Below are 20,390 nucleotides of genomic sequence, written 5' to 3' on the forward strand. Positions count from 1 at the left end.
CCCCAGAAAATGGAGCTTACAGATGGACATTGGAAAGAGAGTAAATGCTAGTATAAAAGAGGAAGAGAACCAAGGAAAGAGGGGGGGTCTCCGGACCAAAAAGATCCCAAAGAAGGAGAATAATAAGATCACCTAGCTCCTTGGATAAGATCTAAAGACCGGAACCACTCAGGTTGCACCGGAAGAAGGCCTTGCTAGACATGCTCAGTTCATCCTCGTGTAAATTACCATACAAACCACGACCAACCGTAGTCTGATGGTCAAGGCCTAGCCTTTTAAGCCCACGTTCTACAAATTTTATTGTTTGGGCCCTTAACGTGCGAACCCAACATTATTCTGGGGTCACCACAAATTGTGTCCTTACATAAAAGTTGTTTTTTGTCTTACTCAATTCCATTAGATTGATAAAGAGTTTTCGCTTTTTTTTTTTAATTGAAAAATGCATAAAATAAAATTAAAATCACCATCGATAATTATGATATGGGTTATTAAGTAGTAACATGCGTAATAAAGTTTTATTTAAGAGAGAATAATAATGATAATCTAAAATAAGTTTTCATAAATTTTGAAGTGACAAAAGTATATATAGTAAAATATGAATATTTTTTAACTATAAAGTATCATAAAAATAGTATTTAGCCCAAAAAAATTTAATAATGTCAATGTATCAACATGAGTTATAATTGCATGGGATTATATACAAGTTAATTAGTCATTAAATTATATTGCATCCATTTATGTTATTTGTGTTTCACATGTCATGATAATTTTAGAAATTCAATGTTTAATTACAACTTTACAAATTATACCATTGATTATTAATCAAATTTATTAGATTGCACTAACCTCCAAGATTGTATTCACCTCCTCTCTAATTCAAAATAAGACATTCATCTCCCTTATAGTTCAAAGAAGGAATAATAGATTATTCATAATTATTTGAACTAAATAATAGAAAGGCATTTCATGAAACTATTTAGCATTTACAAAATAGTTGACCCATTAGAGGGAAAATTTATATGGTGTAACGGATATATGTAATGCTCGCCTCACGTAGATATGAACTCCACGAACAAGAATCCACCCCTATGTGAGAAAGATATTACATATGCATATTACTATACCCTTTCCATTGGAGGGAAGGGGTTGTGGCGGTTTGGAGTCTTTGGACTCCCATCTCCATCCATTTTCACTTTCTAAGAGATTCCTAGAATGTCCACCTCCTAGGTAAAAAAGGAAATAATGCAGTACCTTCTTTTTGATCTTGTAAATAACAGAAAATCTGATTTCTGTCTGAGAATCACAACAGAAATTGGAATACAAAATTAGAAGAGAGGCCTTAAGAGCTCTGTAATTTTCAATTTGCTACAGAATGATGATCAACCAAACATTTGCACCTCAAATGGCATCAATGAGTTTAATAAAACATACTGGTGGTGGCAATCAGTGACCTGAGTGTAAGAGCAACCTTTCCCAATTCTGTCTACTGTTTCCCATACAAATTTATTAAAGATGCTTTGGTCCTTGAAACTGTTCATTGCTTATTTTGCTTTCCTTCTTCAAACTGAGGATTAATAATCAAGGGATTTATATTTCTCTGAGGGCATGTCCTAATATTGTGTCCTTTTTCTTGGCACATAGAGCATGTTCTGCTTCCTGTAGGAAAGTGTCTTTTGGCATGAGTACCACTCAACTTTACCCCAGTCACTTGAGGGCAAGTCCTGCGATTGTGACCACTTTGACGACATATTCTGCAAAGATGGTTCCTCGTAACTGCATTCCCATGATTGCTGGACATTGAATTTTGGCAGGTTCTTCTGTTGTGGCCCTTTTCTCCACATAACCGACACATAAACTGTCTACCTATCAAACTATCCTTGAGTTCTGGACAGTAGTGTCTCCTGTGTCCCTCACGTCCACAGTTTCTGCAGTAAAATTTTACTCCTGCATCAGACGTGAAAATTGATTTATGTCAATACAACAAAGTCGATAATAACCTAGGCCAATCATCCAAAGCCTAGCTGTAATGAAAGGTACACTAGAAATTATCAGTTATTATCCAGTCCATAAACTTCTTCCTTTTCTTTTCTTTTTTTTTCTTTCCTTTATTGTTTTTGATTCGCACATTTTCTCATACTTTTTGAGGGCCACAGAGGCCTTTATGAAGTGAAGTATTAGTTATATATTTGTATTAGCTCTAACAATAGTCGTAGCCCCCTGGTTGTCTTTTGATGGGTGGTGAGAATTGGGGAAAAAAGAGAAGGGGGTGGGGGGGAGAGAGGGGAGTTTCAGCTACCAATTGATGAAGGAAAGAAGAAGCATAAGATCTTAAACCAAATTTAGGTTGAAACAATTTCCATATTAATATTATTTTATGCAAACTATGTGACTTTTCACCCTATATGGAATAGCATTACATGGAGGAAGGACGAAAACAGAAAATACATTGAGGACCAAGGGATCAGAATTCCAAGTAAATGACTAATACACCAAATGATGAGACTATTGCAACATTACATCAGTAACAAGTAGTTCATAAAAATGAAGTCAAAATATACAAATTTGGCCCAGCAGTAAACTTCATTGTATAAGAACAGACCTTTCATGGCAATGCTCCTCTTGCGACGGTTTTCTGGATCACTAAAGAAAGCTTTTAAAGCTTCAGAAGCACGCCTTCGAGCTGCAGCAGTTCCTTTGGCTTTCTACATTCATATAAAATTTGATATTATCATAGCAGTGATTTTCAAATGTCAACCATGTTGGAAATTGAAGGTTCAATGAACTTCCCTTCCTGATCACCAAAAGAATGTAAATAAACCACGTGTCTATGTAGTTGACATGTAACCTTTGCCTTATACAGATTATACACTGAATTTGCAAAAGCATGTTTATATAACATATGCATGTACATTGCCCAGCTTAAAGGTCAAATTATTTGGCTCTGGAATGGAATCCAGTGTTTCACAGTTACTGCTTTAGATCTAACCTTTAACTTATGAGCCACATGATGATGTTGTAGATCATCCACTTCAACTTTAAGTTATAATCCTAGATATAGATACAACAGCACACAATTATCTCGTCCTGGGAAGGCCTCATGGGACAAAGTTATCATGCCCTACTTAAATTATCAAAAGAAGAAGTCTATGGAAAAATGATTTTCCTTTGATTCTTTCTTGTAGATCATGAAAGTCCAGTCCTCTATTGGAATGCATTATAAAATTTTCAATTTATAATGAAGCACTGCAACATTCATGTTAAACCATCATCTAATACAATATCTGAAACTATGAAAACTCAAAGGGTTGTGAATAAAAACATTTGAATACCTTAATTGCAGCCACTCTTTGTGCTTGAAGTGTAGGATCGCGATGGATAATCCTCATTCTCTTGCTAAATATACCTGTTTTGGCATTGAGACTCTGCAATCATCCAACTAAACCAAGAAGATTAAATTCATGATCTGATCAAAATCTATCACAATTAACTAAAAAAGTATATGATGATGATCACATGCAAACAGTACATGTGTGCAAGACCTAGCATCATCACAAGAAATGATAGCAACCCTAGTTTATGAAAATTACGGTAGATGTTATATACATGAAACTTCAATTGCATGGCATGTTAGAATCTCCATCCACTTTGAAAGGGAGATAGCATACAATTTCTCTACAACTCTCACAAGTCTTAAACTCACAAGGAATTGTAAACTCAAAGATCCTTGATTGTTACTCAAATATATAATCACCCATAACATTCAAAATGCCCAATTGGATGCTGGCCTAAGTAATCAGGAAGTACTCAAAATCCACAACCACGCAATAATGGCTAGAAACAAGGAGGATAATAAACTTATGGTTTCAGTCATACTTAAAAATTTAAGACATTTCAACATAATTAAGATAACTATGATTCAATGTACTCATGCATAGTATCTGATACCACATCAATATGCAATATATAACATATGCATGTCATGTTTCGTATACACAAGACATCAGATAAGGTTGAAGCATCCAACTAACTTTCAGCGATCGGCTAATTTTAAGTCCAACTTCAGGACGAAGTGATTGGTAAACACGCTTTGATTTCTTCTTCATGCCCAACTTTATATCCAAATTGTCAACTTCATCATCTTCTTTTACCTTGAGTGGAGAACTGGGGAGGAAAAAAGATTAAAAAGAGAAAATTTATAATCTTTCTGTATCATTAAATAAAAATAAATAAATAAAACATTTGAGATATACAAGCAAAACCAAGAACACTTATAAACTATTCTGTATCATCAAAAAAGGAGCTTTCATCAATAACAATACTAATTAGCAACAAATTTGGATCAAACTTCTTTTACAAGGGCATAAACATGATATAGAACCTTCAACAAGTGAATTGTAGAGGAATAAAAATATGCTTAGATTTAGAGCATGGATTGGAGCATATGACCCATTGTTTAAAGTAGGGACTCAAAATAGCTTTGAAGCACACCTTGTCATCCAGTATCACAAGCAGGGGTGGAGCCACATTATACTGTGGCAAAAATGTTCAAATTTTTTTTATAGCTGGTAAAAAATAGTTCCAAAACAATTTCTGTAAAAGCTGGCCCCTCCAAATGAAACTGACTATTTTGACCTTTTGTTAGTCTTTCTCCATATCTCCTCCCCCAACATGTCATCACACAAGCCCAACTTTTATAAGTTTTACAATTGGGCTGTAGCTTCTTTTATAGAAGCTTATTACTTCGCCTTTTCAATTGCATTTTCCAATGTTCTACTTTCCAGCCACCTACCTCATCACAATAGCTCTCTTTAATCTCTCTACTCCTCCATTTCTTCTTCTCATTTTTCATTTCTATTTTATCTCAATTTCTATACATTTCTATCTAACTTCAATTTCTATTTATTTATTTTACAGTTAATTTTTTTTTCTTCCTTCTATTTATTAATCCAATTGATAGTCTATATTCATTATTTTTATCTATTATTTCATACTAACATACTCAAACAACCATATTTAGGTAAGATTTGGTATGACAAACACATCTAGTGCTAGATTAGACGCATAAATCTTTGTAGTCCAATGTATAGTACCACTAATCTTATTTGAAAAATCTCATACACATGCCAAAACTAACAAATTTGTCTTTGTGTTTGACATTTAGAGAAGCAAATCTTGAAATTGAAGTTTGAAAATTCATTACTGCAGTGACAAGTGGATCATACACACACACACAAACATATATCTTGTGAATCATTATAATCATTTAGTCTTGGCCAGCGCGCGCCCCCCCCCCCCCCCCCCCAAAAAAGAAAAATTTCTAGCTCCGCCAATGATCACAATCCCATCTTTTTATATGTAAATTGCAATAGCTCCTGCTAAATCAAGTACTAAAATGCACATGACATACAAAAGATTCTTGCAAAATGTCAGAGCCTCAAAGGAATCATATTAGATTACAGTCCATTAATAGATCTACATAAAAACAGCATAAAGCTTGAAGAGAAACGAAAGTGGCAGTTAAAAAAGTAAGGTTCTAGTGCCTGCATATGCATGTTTAGATTATTTGTGTTTGCACATAAGTTACATACAAGTATAAAATATCATTTATAATGAAGTAAGTAAAAACAGTTCTTTAGAAACACGTGCGAGTAAGCAATTGGTTTCTCATTAACAGTGAGTGACCAGATTAGAAAGTTAGTGGTGATAGATTATAATACACACACTGAAAACAAGAGACATCAAGATTTGGGGAAATATGAATTTGATAAAATAAAGGGAGGGTAAAATGAAAACAGGATGTGAAAAAGTTACGTTGAGCGAGCTTTCTCCCATGGTTGCTCATCAATCGACTCTTCCCATATGACGCAATCTCCTAAACACTGTTGACATGTCATTATACCCTGTTGCCAATGGAAACAAAGAAATTAGCGGAATGATAAAGAAGTATTCTGTTACCATGAGACCAATGTCCCACTGCTTCATAATCATAACAAATAATTGGTACAAACCCAGCAAGAAACACATCAGCAATTTCATCAAGAACATCAAACAAAAATTCAAAGTAAAATAACACACACACATTTATTTCATCCCTTATAAGTTACCTCATAAAAGAGAAGAAAATATTAGACATACTGGAAATTTTTATGAAAAATACGAGAAGCAAGAGTGTCCAATATGCAGCATGAGTGTGGAATGTATTAATGCAAGGGAGAAGAACAGTTTTGGGTTGTCTCATGATGATATGCAACAGCATAAAACCATTACGATACCCTAATAAATTAGTAAAACTTTAAGGCTGTCCAGCCCTTACATTCAAAACCCAAAACAGGGTTGTAATTCCCTTGATCAACCAGAAGTATGCAAGTTTGATTTTATGAAAAAACTGATAATGGTTTTTAATTTCCCCAAGTTTTTGTTAGAGCTGGAAAAAATTTAGTAATAATGTTCTACGAATGTGGTCTTTTGTAAGGTGAATGTTAGTGAGTTGGTTTGAAGGAAAGATGCTTAGAGGTGTGAATCTGCATTGCTAATTTTTCATTAGAAAAAAAGAAACAGCATTGTACAATTGCAACTTATATTTATCAGGTTCAATTATTGAAAATAGCAACATTCATGCAGAGATGTCGAACGTTAGTAACATATTCATACCTCTCTGAGGACCCTTAAAGAAACATCATATACAAGAAATACTCACAAACAATGATTCAGTTTTATCATTAAATTTCAGTAAGTACTCTGTTCACATTCTTCAATGCATATTAATACTGTGCATGCAAGTCACTCTCCCATTTTCATATCCAATTTGACTTATCATATATGGCTGCAAGAGCATATACCTTCCCATTACATTGTAAACAATCTAATCTGGCTCTCTCTATTCCACATTCTGTACAGGGAGTATAACCTCTACCCCGGCAACTTGGGCAGGGTAGTTCTCTAATGTACAGCCCATTTGGACCATACCAGGACTGTGGTTTGGGAGCACCAGAACTATCATTCCTGAAATTAAATTTGAGAAATTAGCTGTCAATCATCCAAAAGCCAACAGAGATAGATACGGCTAAAACAAAAGGAAAAACCATGGCTAATTACACCAAATTTATTAAAACCCTTTTTGCTTCTCAGCATGCAATGAAAGGCTAAAAGCTGCAACTTAAGACAAATGTGCAGTTTATACTGTGTAGAAATACCTAGAACAATGTTAATCAGTTATACAATGGTTGCTCCATTTTCTTGTCTAAGAAAACATACAAACCAATGTTTTAGTTCCACCACCCTCCCCCGCTGCGCGGGATAAATGAAATTTGACTTTTCTACCCTTGGGGTTAAAAGCCGATCAAAAAAAAAAAAAACTATGCACAATACCATTATTCAGAAACCGTAACACAATGGACAAGATCTAACAATTTTCATATATCATTCCTTTTTTTAGACATTTATTACTATAAAAAAAAATTATAAACTTCTTTGAACAATTAATTATAACAACAACAACAACAAAGTCTTTAGATCCAAATTTTTAGAGTTAGCTATAGATCCTCGACAAATTAGTCAGAGTAGGTCACGTGTTCTTTTCCTCCATTCTATTCTATCTAAAATCAAACTCTACATTACTTCCTTAATTAACATGTCGTTTTTACTACTTCTACAGCTCTACTCATGTAATTTTTGGTCTTCCTTTGACCTTTTTCCTTGAACAGTTAATAAGTAAAAAAAGTAAGCTCTATTATCAAAAATAACAAAAACAAAGTAAGCTCTAAAGAACACATAAACGGCAGTCTATGAAAGCATTTTAAACCTAGGCTTCGGAGCGACATCGAGTCCGAATAGCTCTTCCGAGGGATCATAACGTAACTGTACCACAATTATATAAAACAACATTAAAAAGTGAACAAAATACATTATTCTAAATTGAAACAAGTATTTGCATGAACTCAAAGAGAGAGAGAGAGAGAGTGTGTGTGTTTATGTACCTGAGTTTGTTTGGGAATAGGAACAGAATTGTCGCTGGTAGAGGAGGACATGGCCGTTGTTGTAACGAAGCTAATGTTTCTCTTGCAATGGACTAAATTGTGGGACCAAAGAGGTGCCAGAATTCGAAACGAGGAACACAGGGACGACATTTCGTACTACGTAGGTACAATTTCATATGGGGAATATGAAATCCGAAGATTGAAATGAAAAAAAAAAAAAAACATAAATGTTTGTTTAGTTTAGTTTAGCGTGAAAGAAATACATAGTATGAACAATTTCTGATTTCGGCAAAAAAAAAAAAAAAAAAAAAAAAAAAAAAACCAAATTGTGTGTGGATGACAAGAAGGCGCGCCTTTTCTACTTGTATTTATGATTTATCTGTGCGTGCTTGTGGCTTAGGATAAAGCCCATGGGTCCACCACCACTCATGAGTTCAATTCGTATTTTAATAGGGCAAAATGGGATATGGGCCTAGCCTTTTGGGCCCAAAATGTATTTTGTTCAAAGTTTTACTTTCTACTGGAGAAGAGCCCAATCGGAATAATTAGTAATTTGCAGCAAAATTATAAAAATTAAAAAATATTTTTGTTCATTAAAGTTTAGGATTGTTTTTATTTTTATCATTTATATTTCAAAATTTTTCATTTTGGTTCTTCATGTTTGATTTCATTTTTATATTGGTTTTGCTTGTTTCTGTTAATAATCTTATCGCTGAGTGTCAGATAAGTGACGTCTATTAAAACATGTCACCAATATAATTCTAAGCATTCTTCTCAAACAAAAAATATATATAATTCTAGGCGTCACCATAATACTAACATAAATGAATGATAGAATCAATTTGAAAATGAAATCAAACATGACGGGCCAAAAGTGTACTTTAATCAAATTATAAGATATCATATCCTATTTTGATGTGATAAAAGAACAACATATTGTAGTTATCGGTTATAAATTCAACATACTTACTTCATCCAACTCATCACTATGTTAATAAATAAAAAAAGTTCCTCCAAAACACTTGTTTTTGAGAAATAACGATGCTCTCAATTTCAAGTAAAATGTAGAGAGAACATTTCACAAGAAAGTGACAAATGGAAAACTTGTAGATAACATATATATATATATATAGAGGTCCGAAAAAAAATGTAAAAATCAATTGAAAAGAAAATAAAAACAGTTAAATTTTGTTTCATAATTTAGAAATGGGGACCATTATAAGCAATTAAGGGCCTCTTTAGTACATATGTTCAAACACATATTTTTAGTTTTTAAATAACATTATACATATTTTCATATACTTTTTCACCTACACGTATTTTTAAAAAAAAATTGAAAACTGTTGTTATGTACCAAAATAGTTTGAAAGTTGAAACAAATGGTACAATAGTGTTGACCTAAGCTTAAGTACTCAGCCCAACCTGACCACACGCCTGACCCCTAAAGATCATTGGCTAATTTGGTTAAGGTAAATATCTTATGATTTTATAGAGTAGAATTAGAAGGAAAATTCAAAAAGTAAAAAATAAAGCAAACAGCAAAATTTGCTTGCAAAACCCAATATTGGATCAGATACCCAAAAAGCCCAAATGTACATTTTGGCTGGTATAAGAGTCATGTGACTTAAGGCCTGTACTAACCCTATAGAGGCAGAACCATATACTAACATACAGATCCACGCTGTAACACAATACCACCCTCGTTCGCTTTGAACAGCTCCCTAATTGTGTGTGTTTCAGTTAGATTTTACTGGTCACGCGAATCATCTCTGGCAGCCATGCCCATCTCACTTTTTCAATATTCTCGGATTCAGATCTATTCGGCTGTAGAAGATTTGATGAATTGTGATGTACTTTGCCTCCATTTCTTGATTGGTTAAAATGTATTGTCCCATTAATTGAAACGATTGAATGAAGCACGATTTAAGGCACTACAACTACTAAAATAAAAGATTTGACTGACATGCGTGGTGGATAGCTCTATGGGGCTCTGGGCCAATTTTGAATGTCAATCGCCAAATCTTTTACTTAGGCTGTGTTTTTTTTGGGTGAAAATCACTTCTAGAAAAGCTTTTCCGTAAATGTGGGTGTTTGGTTGCGCATGGAAAATAAATTTTCTGGAAATGGTTTTCAGTTGATCGTGTGTTGGGGTGTAAAATGATTTCCATTTTTATTTTACCTTCAAATACCATTTTCTGGAAAACAGAGAGAGAGCTAAGTGAGAGTGAGATAGAGGAAGAAGAGAGAGGGAGAGAGCACACCCCTCCGGCCAGCCAAGCTTCGGCCAGAGAGATCGCACCTAGAGAGAGATCGAACCCAGAGCCCAGAGCCCTTCGACTTCGAATTCGAATCGCACCCTTCGACTTCGCCGTTCGACTTCGCCGTTCCACTTCACCGTTCCACTTCGCCTTCAAATCGCACCCAGATTGCAACCTTCAACTTCGCCGGTGAACCCAGAGCCCTTCGACTTTGCACCCTGCGATTTCGCCATTCGACTTTGACTTCGAATCGCACCCTTCGACTTCGTCGGCGAACCCAGAGCCCAGATCACGCATTTGACTTCACCAAGATCGCACCGAGACGGCATCGATCGCACTGAGATCGCAATTGAGAAATGGTTGGGTTTTGATGAATTTGACCGGATTTGATGAATTTTTTTTTGTTGGGTTTTGTTTCTGTGTTTATCTGTTGAGAAATGAGATTATATATTTGTTTGGAAGCTGAGAAAATGTGAGAAAATGTGAGGAACAAGAAAAAAATGTGTTTTCTATATTATTTTCAGCAACACAACCAAACATTAGAAAATATTTTCCAAAGCATTTTTCCAGAATATAACCAAACACTTAAAAATATTTTCCTTTTCCAAAAATAACATTTCTAAAAAATACTTATTTTCCGAAAAATATTTTACATAAACTAAACACAGCCTTAGAGAATATGGTTTTCTCATCGATTACTGATAATAAAATAAAAACTGCTCACATGCTCGTCAATGAAAAAGCTTCTCACATGAATGATAAATGTACGACTTAGGTTTTATGACCTTCACCTGTCTGTTCCTTGAATTGTTACTGTCGCATAGCTTTTTAAAGATAACTGCTAATGTGCTTCACTATTTGAGAGAGTCTTCGATAGTCATATTATGTTGGAAAAGATGTCACCAGTTCACACCTGATATTGACAAGACTCAAGAGTAAATTGTATTCCTTTTTGGGATTTGTTAACAAGCGCCGGTTCAATGCTTGTCAAGGGGAAAAAGAACAAAAGAAGCTATTAGAAAAAAAGCCAAAAACAACACGTAGTTAAAAAGTTGAAAATTTGACATAAAGGCAAATAAAGACAAAAACTTTTGTAAGAAAAAATATAAAATATATTGCTGATAACGGGCACAAATTTTTTATTTTTTTTAATTTATTACCGTGTGCCTTTTTAGGGCATATATTAGTAAGTTATTTTTAAAAAAAATTTATAAAAAAAAAAAAAATAATAATTAATTGTTTTGACAAATTTTTTTCAAAATAAATAGTTAATATATGCCCTTAACCGCACACTTCTTTTTAGAAACTATCATCTTTTAGATTAGAATGAACATCCTTCTACAAAAATTAATTATGAATGAGCTTATACTTGCATTAGTCAATTTCATAAAATAAAAAAAATAAAAACAAACAAACAAACCGAAGGAGTTAGCTTTGGCCTTCTAGTTCGTTCATGTCACATTGCTTCTTTCCACGTACATAAGTGTCAGATGTGTAGGGACTACAATGAAAGATTTTTAAGAGTGTAATATAAACATGAATTAATAGGTTGTCCGGCAGAGTCAAATCGTTGAAGACTCAAAAGACATTTGGGCAATGACGCAATTAGTAAAAAGTGGGAGGATTAAAAATCAGTGAAAAGATGAAAAATTAGTAGCATAGAAAAGTTTTGATTTTTCATCACGTGTGTTTAGTTGAAATGGTGAAAAAGTGTTTAAATTGACTATTATGTGAAAAAATGAAAAAGTGACTATTATCCACATCATCTTTTTTCCTCAATTTTCCTCTTAAATTAGAAGGAAAAAATTATGTGGACCAAGAGGAATTATTTTCCAAACTATTTTCTCTCTCTTGTTTTTTCTTCTGTACCAAACAAAGAAAATTCTATTTCTACCCTACCTTCCTCTCCTTCTTTTTCTCCCCAACCAAACAAGGCCTAAAATAAAGGTAGGCGTTCGCACCAATAATCTTACAAGAAAAAAGAAAAAAGAAAAAAAGAAAAAAGAGAAAGACATCCACACTGGATTTTGCTAATGTACATTTTTGAAGAAAGAAATTAATAAATAGATTTTGCTAACGTGTGTCATACGAGTATACAATAAATAATTATTTTCATGAAAAGATAACTTTAACTTTTACATAAAGCTGCTGCTCTTTTCTATTTTTTTTATTTTTTTTTTATTTGAGAATCATGCTCTTTTCTATTTTATAGACCTTAACAGTGTGGTTGCAGAAGTAGCTGCAATAATCACTTATGCAGTAACTGTAGAGTCAAATAGATTCTCAAGTCTCTGATTAACGAATTCTCAACTGGCACTAATCAATCAATTGTTCTAGCATCGTTTGTTCAATGCACTCTCAACCACAATTATTCACTATTGTAAGTATAAGGGCCAACAGAATTTGTTCAAGTATTCAACCAGAAATATAAGATGAAGTTCCAAAAAAAAGTAATAAAAAAAACCAAGAGAAGAAAGAAGGTTGGGTCTGAAATTAAAGTGTGAAAATTTGAGCGTAATTACTAAGATGCCATTTAACTCGTTAAAACTCTCGGTTTCAACAAAAAAAAAAAATCTCATGTTAGAGGATTTCTTTTTTGATCCAATGTTAGAGGATTTCTTGATAAGGCATAAAAGACTTCAATGGTAGTCTACAGTATCTTAAATATATATATATATATATATATATATATTTTTAAAGATTAACTGTCAAAAAGTTCCATGCTGTTTCATGGAGTCTTTTGGCTTAATATTACTAAATATAGAGTTTATTTGCGTTATAAGTGTTGTTTCAAGTTATTCAGATCATCGCCCCATTGTCCTACAAACCATGAATGATAGTGGGTTGCGGGCTAGAGGTGTACGTGGGTTTAAGTTTGAGGAGGCGTGGCTATTGAATGCTGATTGTGAGAAGATGGTTGATGAAGCGTGGAAGGCTAAGGGGGAGGAAGCAGGTTCGGCTATGGATAGAATTAAGGAGAGGATATTGACTTGTGGGGGAGAACTCCTTGCATGGGGTAATTCCAGAACAAACCCGGAGATAGAAGAAATTAAAAAACTACAAAAGTTGGTGGAGAACTTAAGTATATGTGTGCCTACGGAAGAGACTAAGGCGGAATTTTTGGAGGCAAGTAAGAAGCTAGATGATCTGCTCCTTAAGCAGGAAGTTTATTGGCATCAACGATCCATGATTTCTTGGCTCAAACATGGTGACAAAAACACCAAGTTTTTTCATTCCAAGGCCTCACAGAGACGAAGGAGAAACTTTATTCATGGCCTAAGAGATGGGCAGCATAATTGGGTGGAGGAGATTAATGACATTGCTAGGGTGGCAACTTCATACTTTGAATCTATTTATAGCTCAGGTGGCTGTGACCAGATGGAGGAATGTATTGATGCAGTGCCTTGTAAAGTGACTGGGGATATGGTGTACATGTTGTCTAGGGAGTTTGATGCAGAAGAGATTAAAGCAGCCCTGTTTCAAATGGGACCAACAAAGGCACCTGGACCTGATGGTATGAATGCTCTTTTTTATCAAAAATTTTGGCATATTGTTGGGAATGATGTGATTGCTGCTGTGTTAGAATTTTTAAATTCGGGTAGGATGTTGTCTGAAATAAACTATACACATATTGTCCTGATACCAAAAATAAAGTCACCGGAGAGAATTACAGATTATAGGCCGATTAGCCTTTGCAATGTAATTTACAAAATTATTTCAAAGGTGTTGGCCAACAGATTAAAACTGATTCTTCCCAAGTTGATATCCCCATCATAGAGTGCCTTTGTCCCTGGCCGTTTGATTACGGATAATGTGTTGGTTGCTTATGAAACATTACATGCTATGCATAGTAAGAGAGTGGGTAGAAGGGGTTCTTTAGCGTTGAAGTTGGATGTTAGTAAAGCTTATGATAGGGTTGAATGAGATTTTCTGAAGGGGATTATGACTAAGCTGGGTTTGCCTGAAATATGGATTGATCGAGTTATGAGTTGTGTGACTTCCACTTCTTTTTCTGTCCGTATTAATGGTAAGGCATTTGGTAATATTCAACCTACACGTGGGCTTCGTCAAGGAGACCCATTTTCACCTTATCTATTTCTATTAGGCGCAGAAGGGTTCTCTTCTTTGTTAGCTAAAGCACAGGATGGTGGGCGGCTCCATGGGGTTTCTATATGTAGACGAGCACCGTGCATATCCCATTTATTATTTGCAGATGATTCGCTCTTATTTTGTAGGGCTAATCAAGAGGAGGTGCAGGTTATTACAGATACCTTGCAGACATATGCAGCAGCTTCTGGCCAATGTATTAATTTTGAGAAGTCCTCAGTTTTCTTTAGTAGCAACACAGCAACGGAATCTAGGGAGAGAATTAAGGAGATTTTGGGAGTGAGAGAGGTGGAGCGGTTTGATTCCTATTTGGGATTACCGACTTTGATTGGCCGGGCCAAATACCAAACCTTTTCTTTTCTTAAGGACAGAGTTTGGAAGAAAATTCAAGGGTGGAAGGGGCAGTTATTGTCTCGAGCAGGGAAGGAAATTATTATCAAAGCAGTGGCACAATCCATTCCAACTTATACTATGGGGGTGTTCCAATTGCCAGTGAAGCTTTGTGATGAGCTTAACGCGATGTGTGCAAGGTTTTGGTGGGGGTAGATTGGTAATGAAAGAAAGATCCATTGGAAAAGTTGGAAGGTGTTAACTAAACCAAAGAATGAAGGAGGCATGGGGTTTCATGACTTAAGAAATTTCAACCTTGCTATGTTGGCCAAACAGGGATGGAGATTATTACAGGAGAAAGATTCCTTGCTGTATGGATGTTTCAAGGCTAAGTATTTCCCTCGGAGTTGTTTTTTGGAAGCAGTTGACATACCTAATAGTTCTTATGTGTGGAAGAGTTTGCTGGCAGCCAAAAACATTTTGAAAAAGGGGTGTTGCTGGAGGGTTGGAGATGGCCGTTCAATCCGGGTTATGTAGGATAAGTGGATTCCAAATTACCACTCTAATCAAGTTCTTCATCGGACTTTGGATGCAGAGGAAGATTGGCGTGTGTGTGAGTTGCTAGATGGGGATGGGCATGGATGGGACCGTGGATTGGTAGGGGTGAAGTTTCATAGAGAGGATGCGGAGGCCATTCTTCGGATTCCCTTGAGTCATAGGAGCATACCGGATTCAATTGTGTGGCTGCCTAATAAAGATGGGGAATACACGGTTAAGTCGGGTTACTTCACTGCAAGGGAGTTGGAAAGTGAGCTGGATGGAAGGGTGGAGAGTTCGGGCTTGAGGAACAGAGGATTGTTATGGTCAATGCTGTGGAAGCTCCATCTGCCAAGTAAAATTAAGATTTTTGGATGGAGGGCGTGCCAGGATACTCTGCCTACAAAAGAAAACTTGGCTCGTCGACGAATCATCGAAGATGGGATGTGCGATTTCTGTAGGCAAGAAACAGAGTCTGTATTGCATGTTTTGTGGGGCTGTGGGGTGGCTCGGGGAGTGTGGGCTGACAGTCACAGACGGTTACAGAAGTGTGGGGGAGGTCAAGTTGATTTTGTGCAATTGGTGGAGGAGCTGATGGCTAAAGTAGCAAGGGAAGAGTTAGAAATATTTCTGGTTCAGTGCTGGGTTATATGGAACCAGAGGAACTCTGTTCTGCATGGTGGCATGCTACAAGATCCAGCCCGACTTGTCAAGCATGCAACTGATATGGTGGAGGAGTTTAGAGGTGCACAGGAGCGTTTGGCCGTCCAACACAATACCAGGTGGGTGCAGAAATGGGAGCCTCCAGTGGGGTTAACGTACAAAGTGAATTTTGACGCAGCGGTATTTGCGGACTTGGAAGCTTCAGGCGTTGGGGTGGTGGTGCGTAACGATAAGGGAGAAGTTATGGCTTCTCTTGCTGCCAGAGGTCCGCCGGTGAGGGACAGTGATGAAGCGGAGACGCTGGCGTGCCGAAGAGCATTGGAGTTCGCTGTGGAAGCAGGCTTCTCGGAGCTGATATTGGAAGGGGACAATTTGACGGTCATGAAGTCTCTAATTTCTCTAAAGCCTAATAGGTTGCGCTTGGGCCATATAGTTGAAGAGATACAATGTATATCAGCAGGTTTTCGTAATTTTGCTGTTAGTTTTGTTAAACGCAGTGCTAATCCAGTGGCTCATGCGTTGGCTCAGCATGCTAGATTACTTGATGATGAACTAGTTTGGCTGGAAGAGTGTCCATAGCCAGCTTTAGAACCTTTGTACCTTGACTCTCTTGGACTCGGTTAATGAATGAAAGTTGATTCCATTTTCAAAAAAAAAAAAGTTATTTAGTGAAGTGAGGAAAGATAGTGAATTTCAGCAACGGTGTTGTCGAAATTCAACAAAAGTACGAGAGAGAAAGAAAAAAAGTGAGAGAGAGAAAATTTTGAATTTCGATAATCACATTACCGAAATTTCTGCTACCCAAACCTGCTGACCAAGTGGGTGTGAAGTGCTCGAAGTGTGAGTGGCCAAAAAGAAACTAATTGTGGCAATGCCATTGTCGAAACAGGGGGTAAAAAAAAATTGTGGCAATGCCATTTAAAGCAAATAAACTCCAAATTTAGCAATTTTCAGTCAAAAGACTCCATTGATGAGCTGGAAAGAGACTAAACATATAGATAAAGATGCAAGAAACCAATGCCCAGAAAAATATCATACATAAATATCTCTCCCGTCTTGTCATGTCAATATTCATTAGTATACTTTTTCTTTTCTTTCAAAATTGTATTTTTCTCACCTTATTATCTCCATCGAAACAACAAAAAAGAAAGCATAAAAAGAGAATAAATAAAAAGAATAAATAAATAAAAAAATTTAATTAAAATGATAAAATAATAAAATATTTGATGTGTATTGTAAGGTTGTATATTAAAATAAATAAAATAATGTTCTGTCGTGTCAAAATAACTTTATATATATATATATATATATATATATATATATATATATATTTTGATAAGAACACCTTTCAATAAACCAGCACAGAGAAACAGAGGAAACTAAGATACAAATATTACATCACAGACAATCCTGAAGGATAAGGTGTCTCACTATGGGCGGAGAACATCCTTCCCAGACCTGACTCACTTCCTTACACTTTACATAGAAAATGCTGAAACAAATGAGGGCCATCCTACCATTACGATAGAAACACACAACGACGCAAAGAGCTTCAGGGAATCACTCAACCCCTCGTCAAAACCTCTTGAAAAGTTAGTGCCCGAGTCAAATATGTCAACTGTCAAATATTTGACGCATCAAACACCAAAAAATTCAGTAAAAAAAAAACCAAAAAACTCTTTTTATAAGATGTTTCAAATCTTATAATTTTTGCCATATGTGATAGAACGGTATAGACAAAAAAGCTAAAAAAAAAAAAGTTTATTATTCATTTTTTTCTCATCCTTTTTTACTTTCTCTCTTCTCTCTCTTTTTTACCCTCCGTTTAGGAGTTCATAAGGGAATGGAATAGAATGGAATGGAGTGAGATGGTAATAAGGGAATGGAATGGAATGAAATTTATTTAACAAAGGGAAAGGAATGGAAAAGAATGGAATGGAATGGAATTAAGTAACCTTGATTGGATGTTTTAAAATAAAGGAATTGAAATGAATGAAAATAAATGGAATATAAGTAATCCTGTTTGGGAGCAATATGGAGAGAATGGAATGGAATCATTTTATTATAATATTACTATTAGACCCCTATTTTAAAATAAAGGGTTGAATATATAGGGATATTTTGGGAATTTTAGTAAAAAAATCATTAAATCTAATTCTATTCCCTCCCATTCCTTCCAATTTCGAGGGGAATGAAAATTTAAGGTTTTAAGGGAATAGAGAGGAATGGGTATTCCCTCATACCCATTTCATTCCCTCTTATTTAAACTCCCAAATAAGGGAATAGACTTTTCATTCCCTCCATTAAAACTCCCAAACAAGAGAAGTGAAGAATATTCTAAAATTATTCTTTTTATTTTTTTCCATTCCATTTCATTTCCTCATCCTAAATGGAGCCTTAGTGTTTGGTGGGAGGAGTTAATATATTATTTTAATGTGTAATAAATATTATTTTAATGTATAAAATCGAATGATAAAACATCTGAAAATAGAATATTGTAAAATAATGTGGTAAAATAATAAAATAGACTTTTAATGTGTCAAAATAACTTTTTTTTTTTATAGAATATTTACGGTGGATGTCCTTATGTTAGAGTTTTCGATTTCCGTAAATTTGTTTTCAAAAAATAGTTAATTATTGTGTACGGACACACATTCACATTGCTAAAACATAAGCCGTCCCATCTGAAACTCTTTACCCTTACTCCTCACAATCAGTGGCGCATTTCTCGAATTTCGTTTCCCTTCAAAAGCCTTGGACCAAGTCAAATTAAGTTACGTCCCCTAGAAACCTGTCATGCGTCTGTATGCAATAGGAACCCAAGGTTAAGTACTGGCTACAACCTTCTAGACTATCATGCTCATGGAATACGAGCTAGTAAGATGTTGCCTTCTTACTAGATTATCATGGAAACTCAATCTTATTTAGCTGAGTCAGGTCCACGGTGCACCTCGCTAAGAGTTTAAACGCTCTCATACAAATTGCCTCGGGAACCCACCATGAACAGCTCCCTGACTGTGTGTCCCAGTTATATTTTCAGTATCTATTCGGCTATAGTAGATTTTGATGTATCTGCCTGACTGCCTCTATTCCTTGATTGATTGAATGTATTATCCCATTAATGAATAGAAACCTGTCATGCGTCTGTATGCAATAGGAACCCAAGGTTAAGTATTGGCTACAACCTTCTAGACTATCATGCTCATGGAGTACGAGCTAGTAAGATGTTGCCTTCTTACTAAATTATCATGAAAACTCAATCTTATTTAGCTGAGTCAGGTCCGCGGTGCACCTCGCTGAGAGTTTAAACGCTCTCATACAAATTGCCTCGGGAACCCACCATGAACAGCTCCCTAACTGTGTGTGTCCCAGTTAGATTTTCAGTATCTATTCAGCTGTAGTAGATTTTGATGTATCTGCCTGACTGCCTCTATTCCTTGATTGACTAAATGTATTATCCCATTAATGAATAGAAACCTGTCATGCTTCTGTATGCAATAGGAACCCAAGGTTAAGTACTGACTACAACCTTTTAGACTATCATACTCATGGAGTACGAGCTAGTAAGATGTTGCCTTCTTACTAGATTATCATGGAAACTCAATCTTATTTAACTGAGTCAGGTCCACGGTGCACCTCACTGAGAGTTTAATCGCTTTCATACAAATTGCCTCGGGAACCCACCATGAACAGCTCCCTGACTATGTGTGTCCCAGTTAGATTTTCGATATCTATTCGGCTGTAGTAGATTTTGATGTATCTGCCTGACTGCCTCTATTCCTTGATTGACTGAATGTATTATCCCATTAATGAATAGAAACCTGTTATGCGTCTGTATGCAATAGGAACCCAAGGTTAAGTACTGGCTGCAACCTTCTAGACTATCATGCTCATGGAGTACGAGCTAGTAAGATGTTTCCTTCTTACTAGATTATCATGGAAACTCAATCTTATTTAGCTGAGTCAGGTCCACGGTGCACCTCGCTGATAGTTTAAACGCTCTCATACAAATTGCCTCGGGAACCCACCATGAACAGCTCCCTAACTGTGTGTGTTCCAGCTAGATTTTCAGTATCTATTCGGCTGTAGTAGATTTTGATGTATCTGCCTAACTGCCTCTATTCCTTGATTGACTGAATGTATTATCCCATTAATGAATAGAAACCTGTCATGCGTCTGTATGCAATAGGAACCCAAGGTTAAGTACTGGCTACAACCTTCTAGACTATCATGCTCATGGAGTACGAGCTAGTAAGATATTGCCTTCTTACTAGATTATCATGGAAACTCAATCTTATTTAGCTGAGTCAGGTCCACGGTGCACCTCGCTGAGAGTTTAAACGCTCTCATACAAATTGCCTCGGGAACCCACCATGAACAGCTCCTTAACTGTGTGTGTCCCAGTTAGATTTTCAGTATCTATTCGGCTGTAGTAGATTTTGATGTATCTGCCTGACTGCCTTTATTCCTTGATTGATTGAATGTATTATCCCATTAATGAATGAAGTATGATTTAAGG

At 35.7% G+C, this 20,390-nt stretch overlaps 1 protein-coding gene across 1 annotated transcript; it reads right to left on the reverse strand.

The window, feature by feature from the left end:
* Positions 1–1,226: 1,226 nt before the first annotated feature.
* On the reverse strand, positions 1,227–8,276 carry LOC126718724 (uncharacterized). The gene is made up of 8 exons (XM_050421047.1): positions 7,977–8,276; positions 7,802–7,857; positions 6,840–7,002; positions 5,812–5,900; positions 4,029–4,161; positions 3,330–3,422; positions 2,600–2,702; positions 1,227–1,944 (listed from the first exon to the last, which is right to left on the reverse strand). Exons 1-8 carry the CDS (start codon positions 8,124–8,126, stop codon positions 1,535–1,537), a joined length of 1,197 nt encoding a protein of 398 aa, XP_050277004.1. The 5' UTR covers positions 8,127–8,276; the 3' UTR covers positions 1,227–1,534.
* Positions 8,277–20,390: the final 12,114 nt, after the last annotated feature.

This window comes from Quercus robur, chromosome 3, assembly GCF_932294415.1.
Source record: "Quercus robur chromosome 3, dhQueRobu3.1, whole genome shotgun sequence".
Taxonomy (NCBI): domain Eukaryota; kingdom Viridiplantae; phylum Streptophyta; class Magnoliopsida; order Fagales; family Fagaceae; genus Quercus; species Quercus robur.

Coding starts and splice junctions, on each gene's coding strand:
- LOC126718724 (XM_050421047.1), bottom strand. CDS start 8,126: ATGTCGTCCCTGTGTTCCTCGTTTCGAATTCTGGCACCTCTTTGGTCC. Junction 7,003..7,801: donor GATGTCGCTCCGAAGCCTAG/GTTTAAAATGCT, acceptor ATTTAATTTCAG/GAATGATAGTTCTGGTGCTC. Junction 5,901..6,839: donor GTTTACAATGTAATGGGAAG/GTATATGCTCTT, acceptor CATTGGCAACAG/GGTATAATGACATGTCAACA.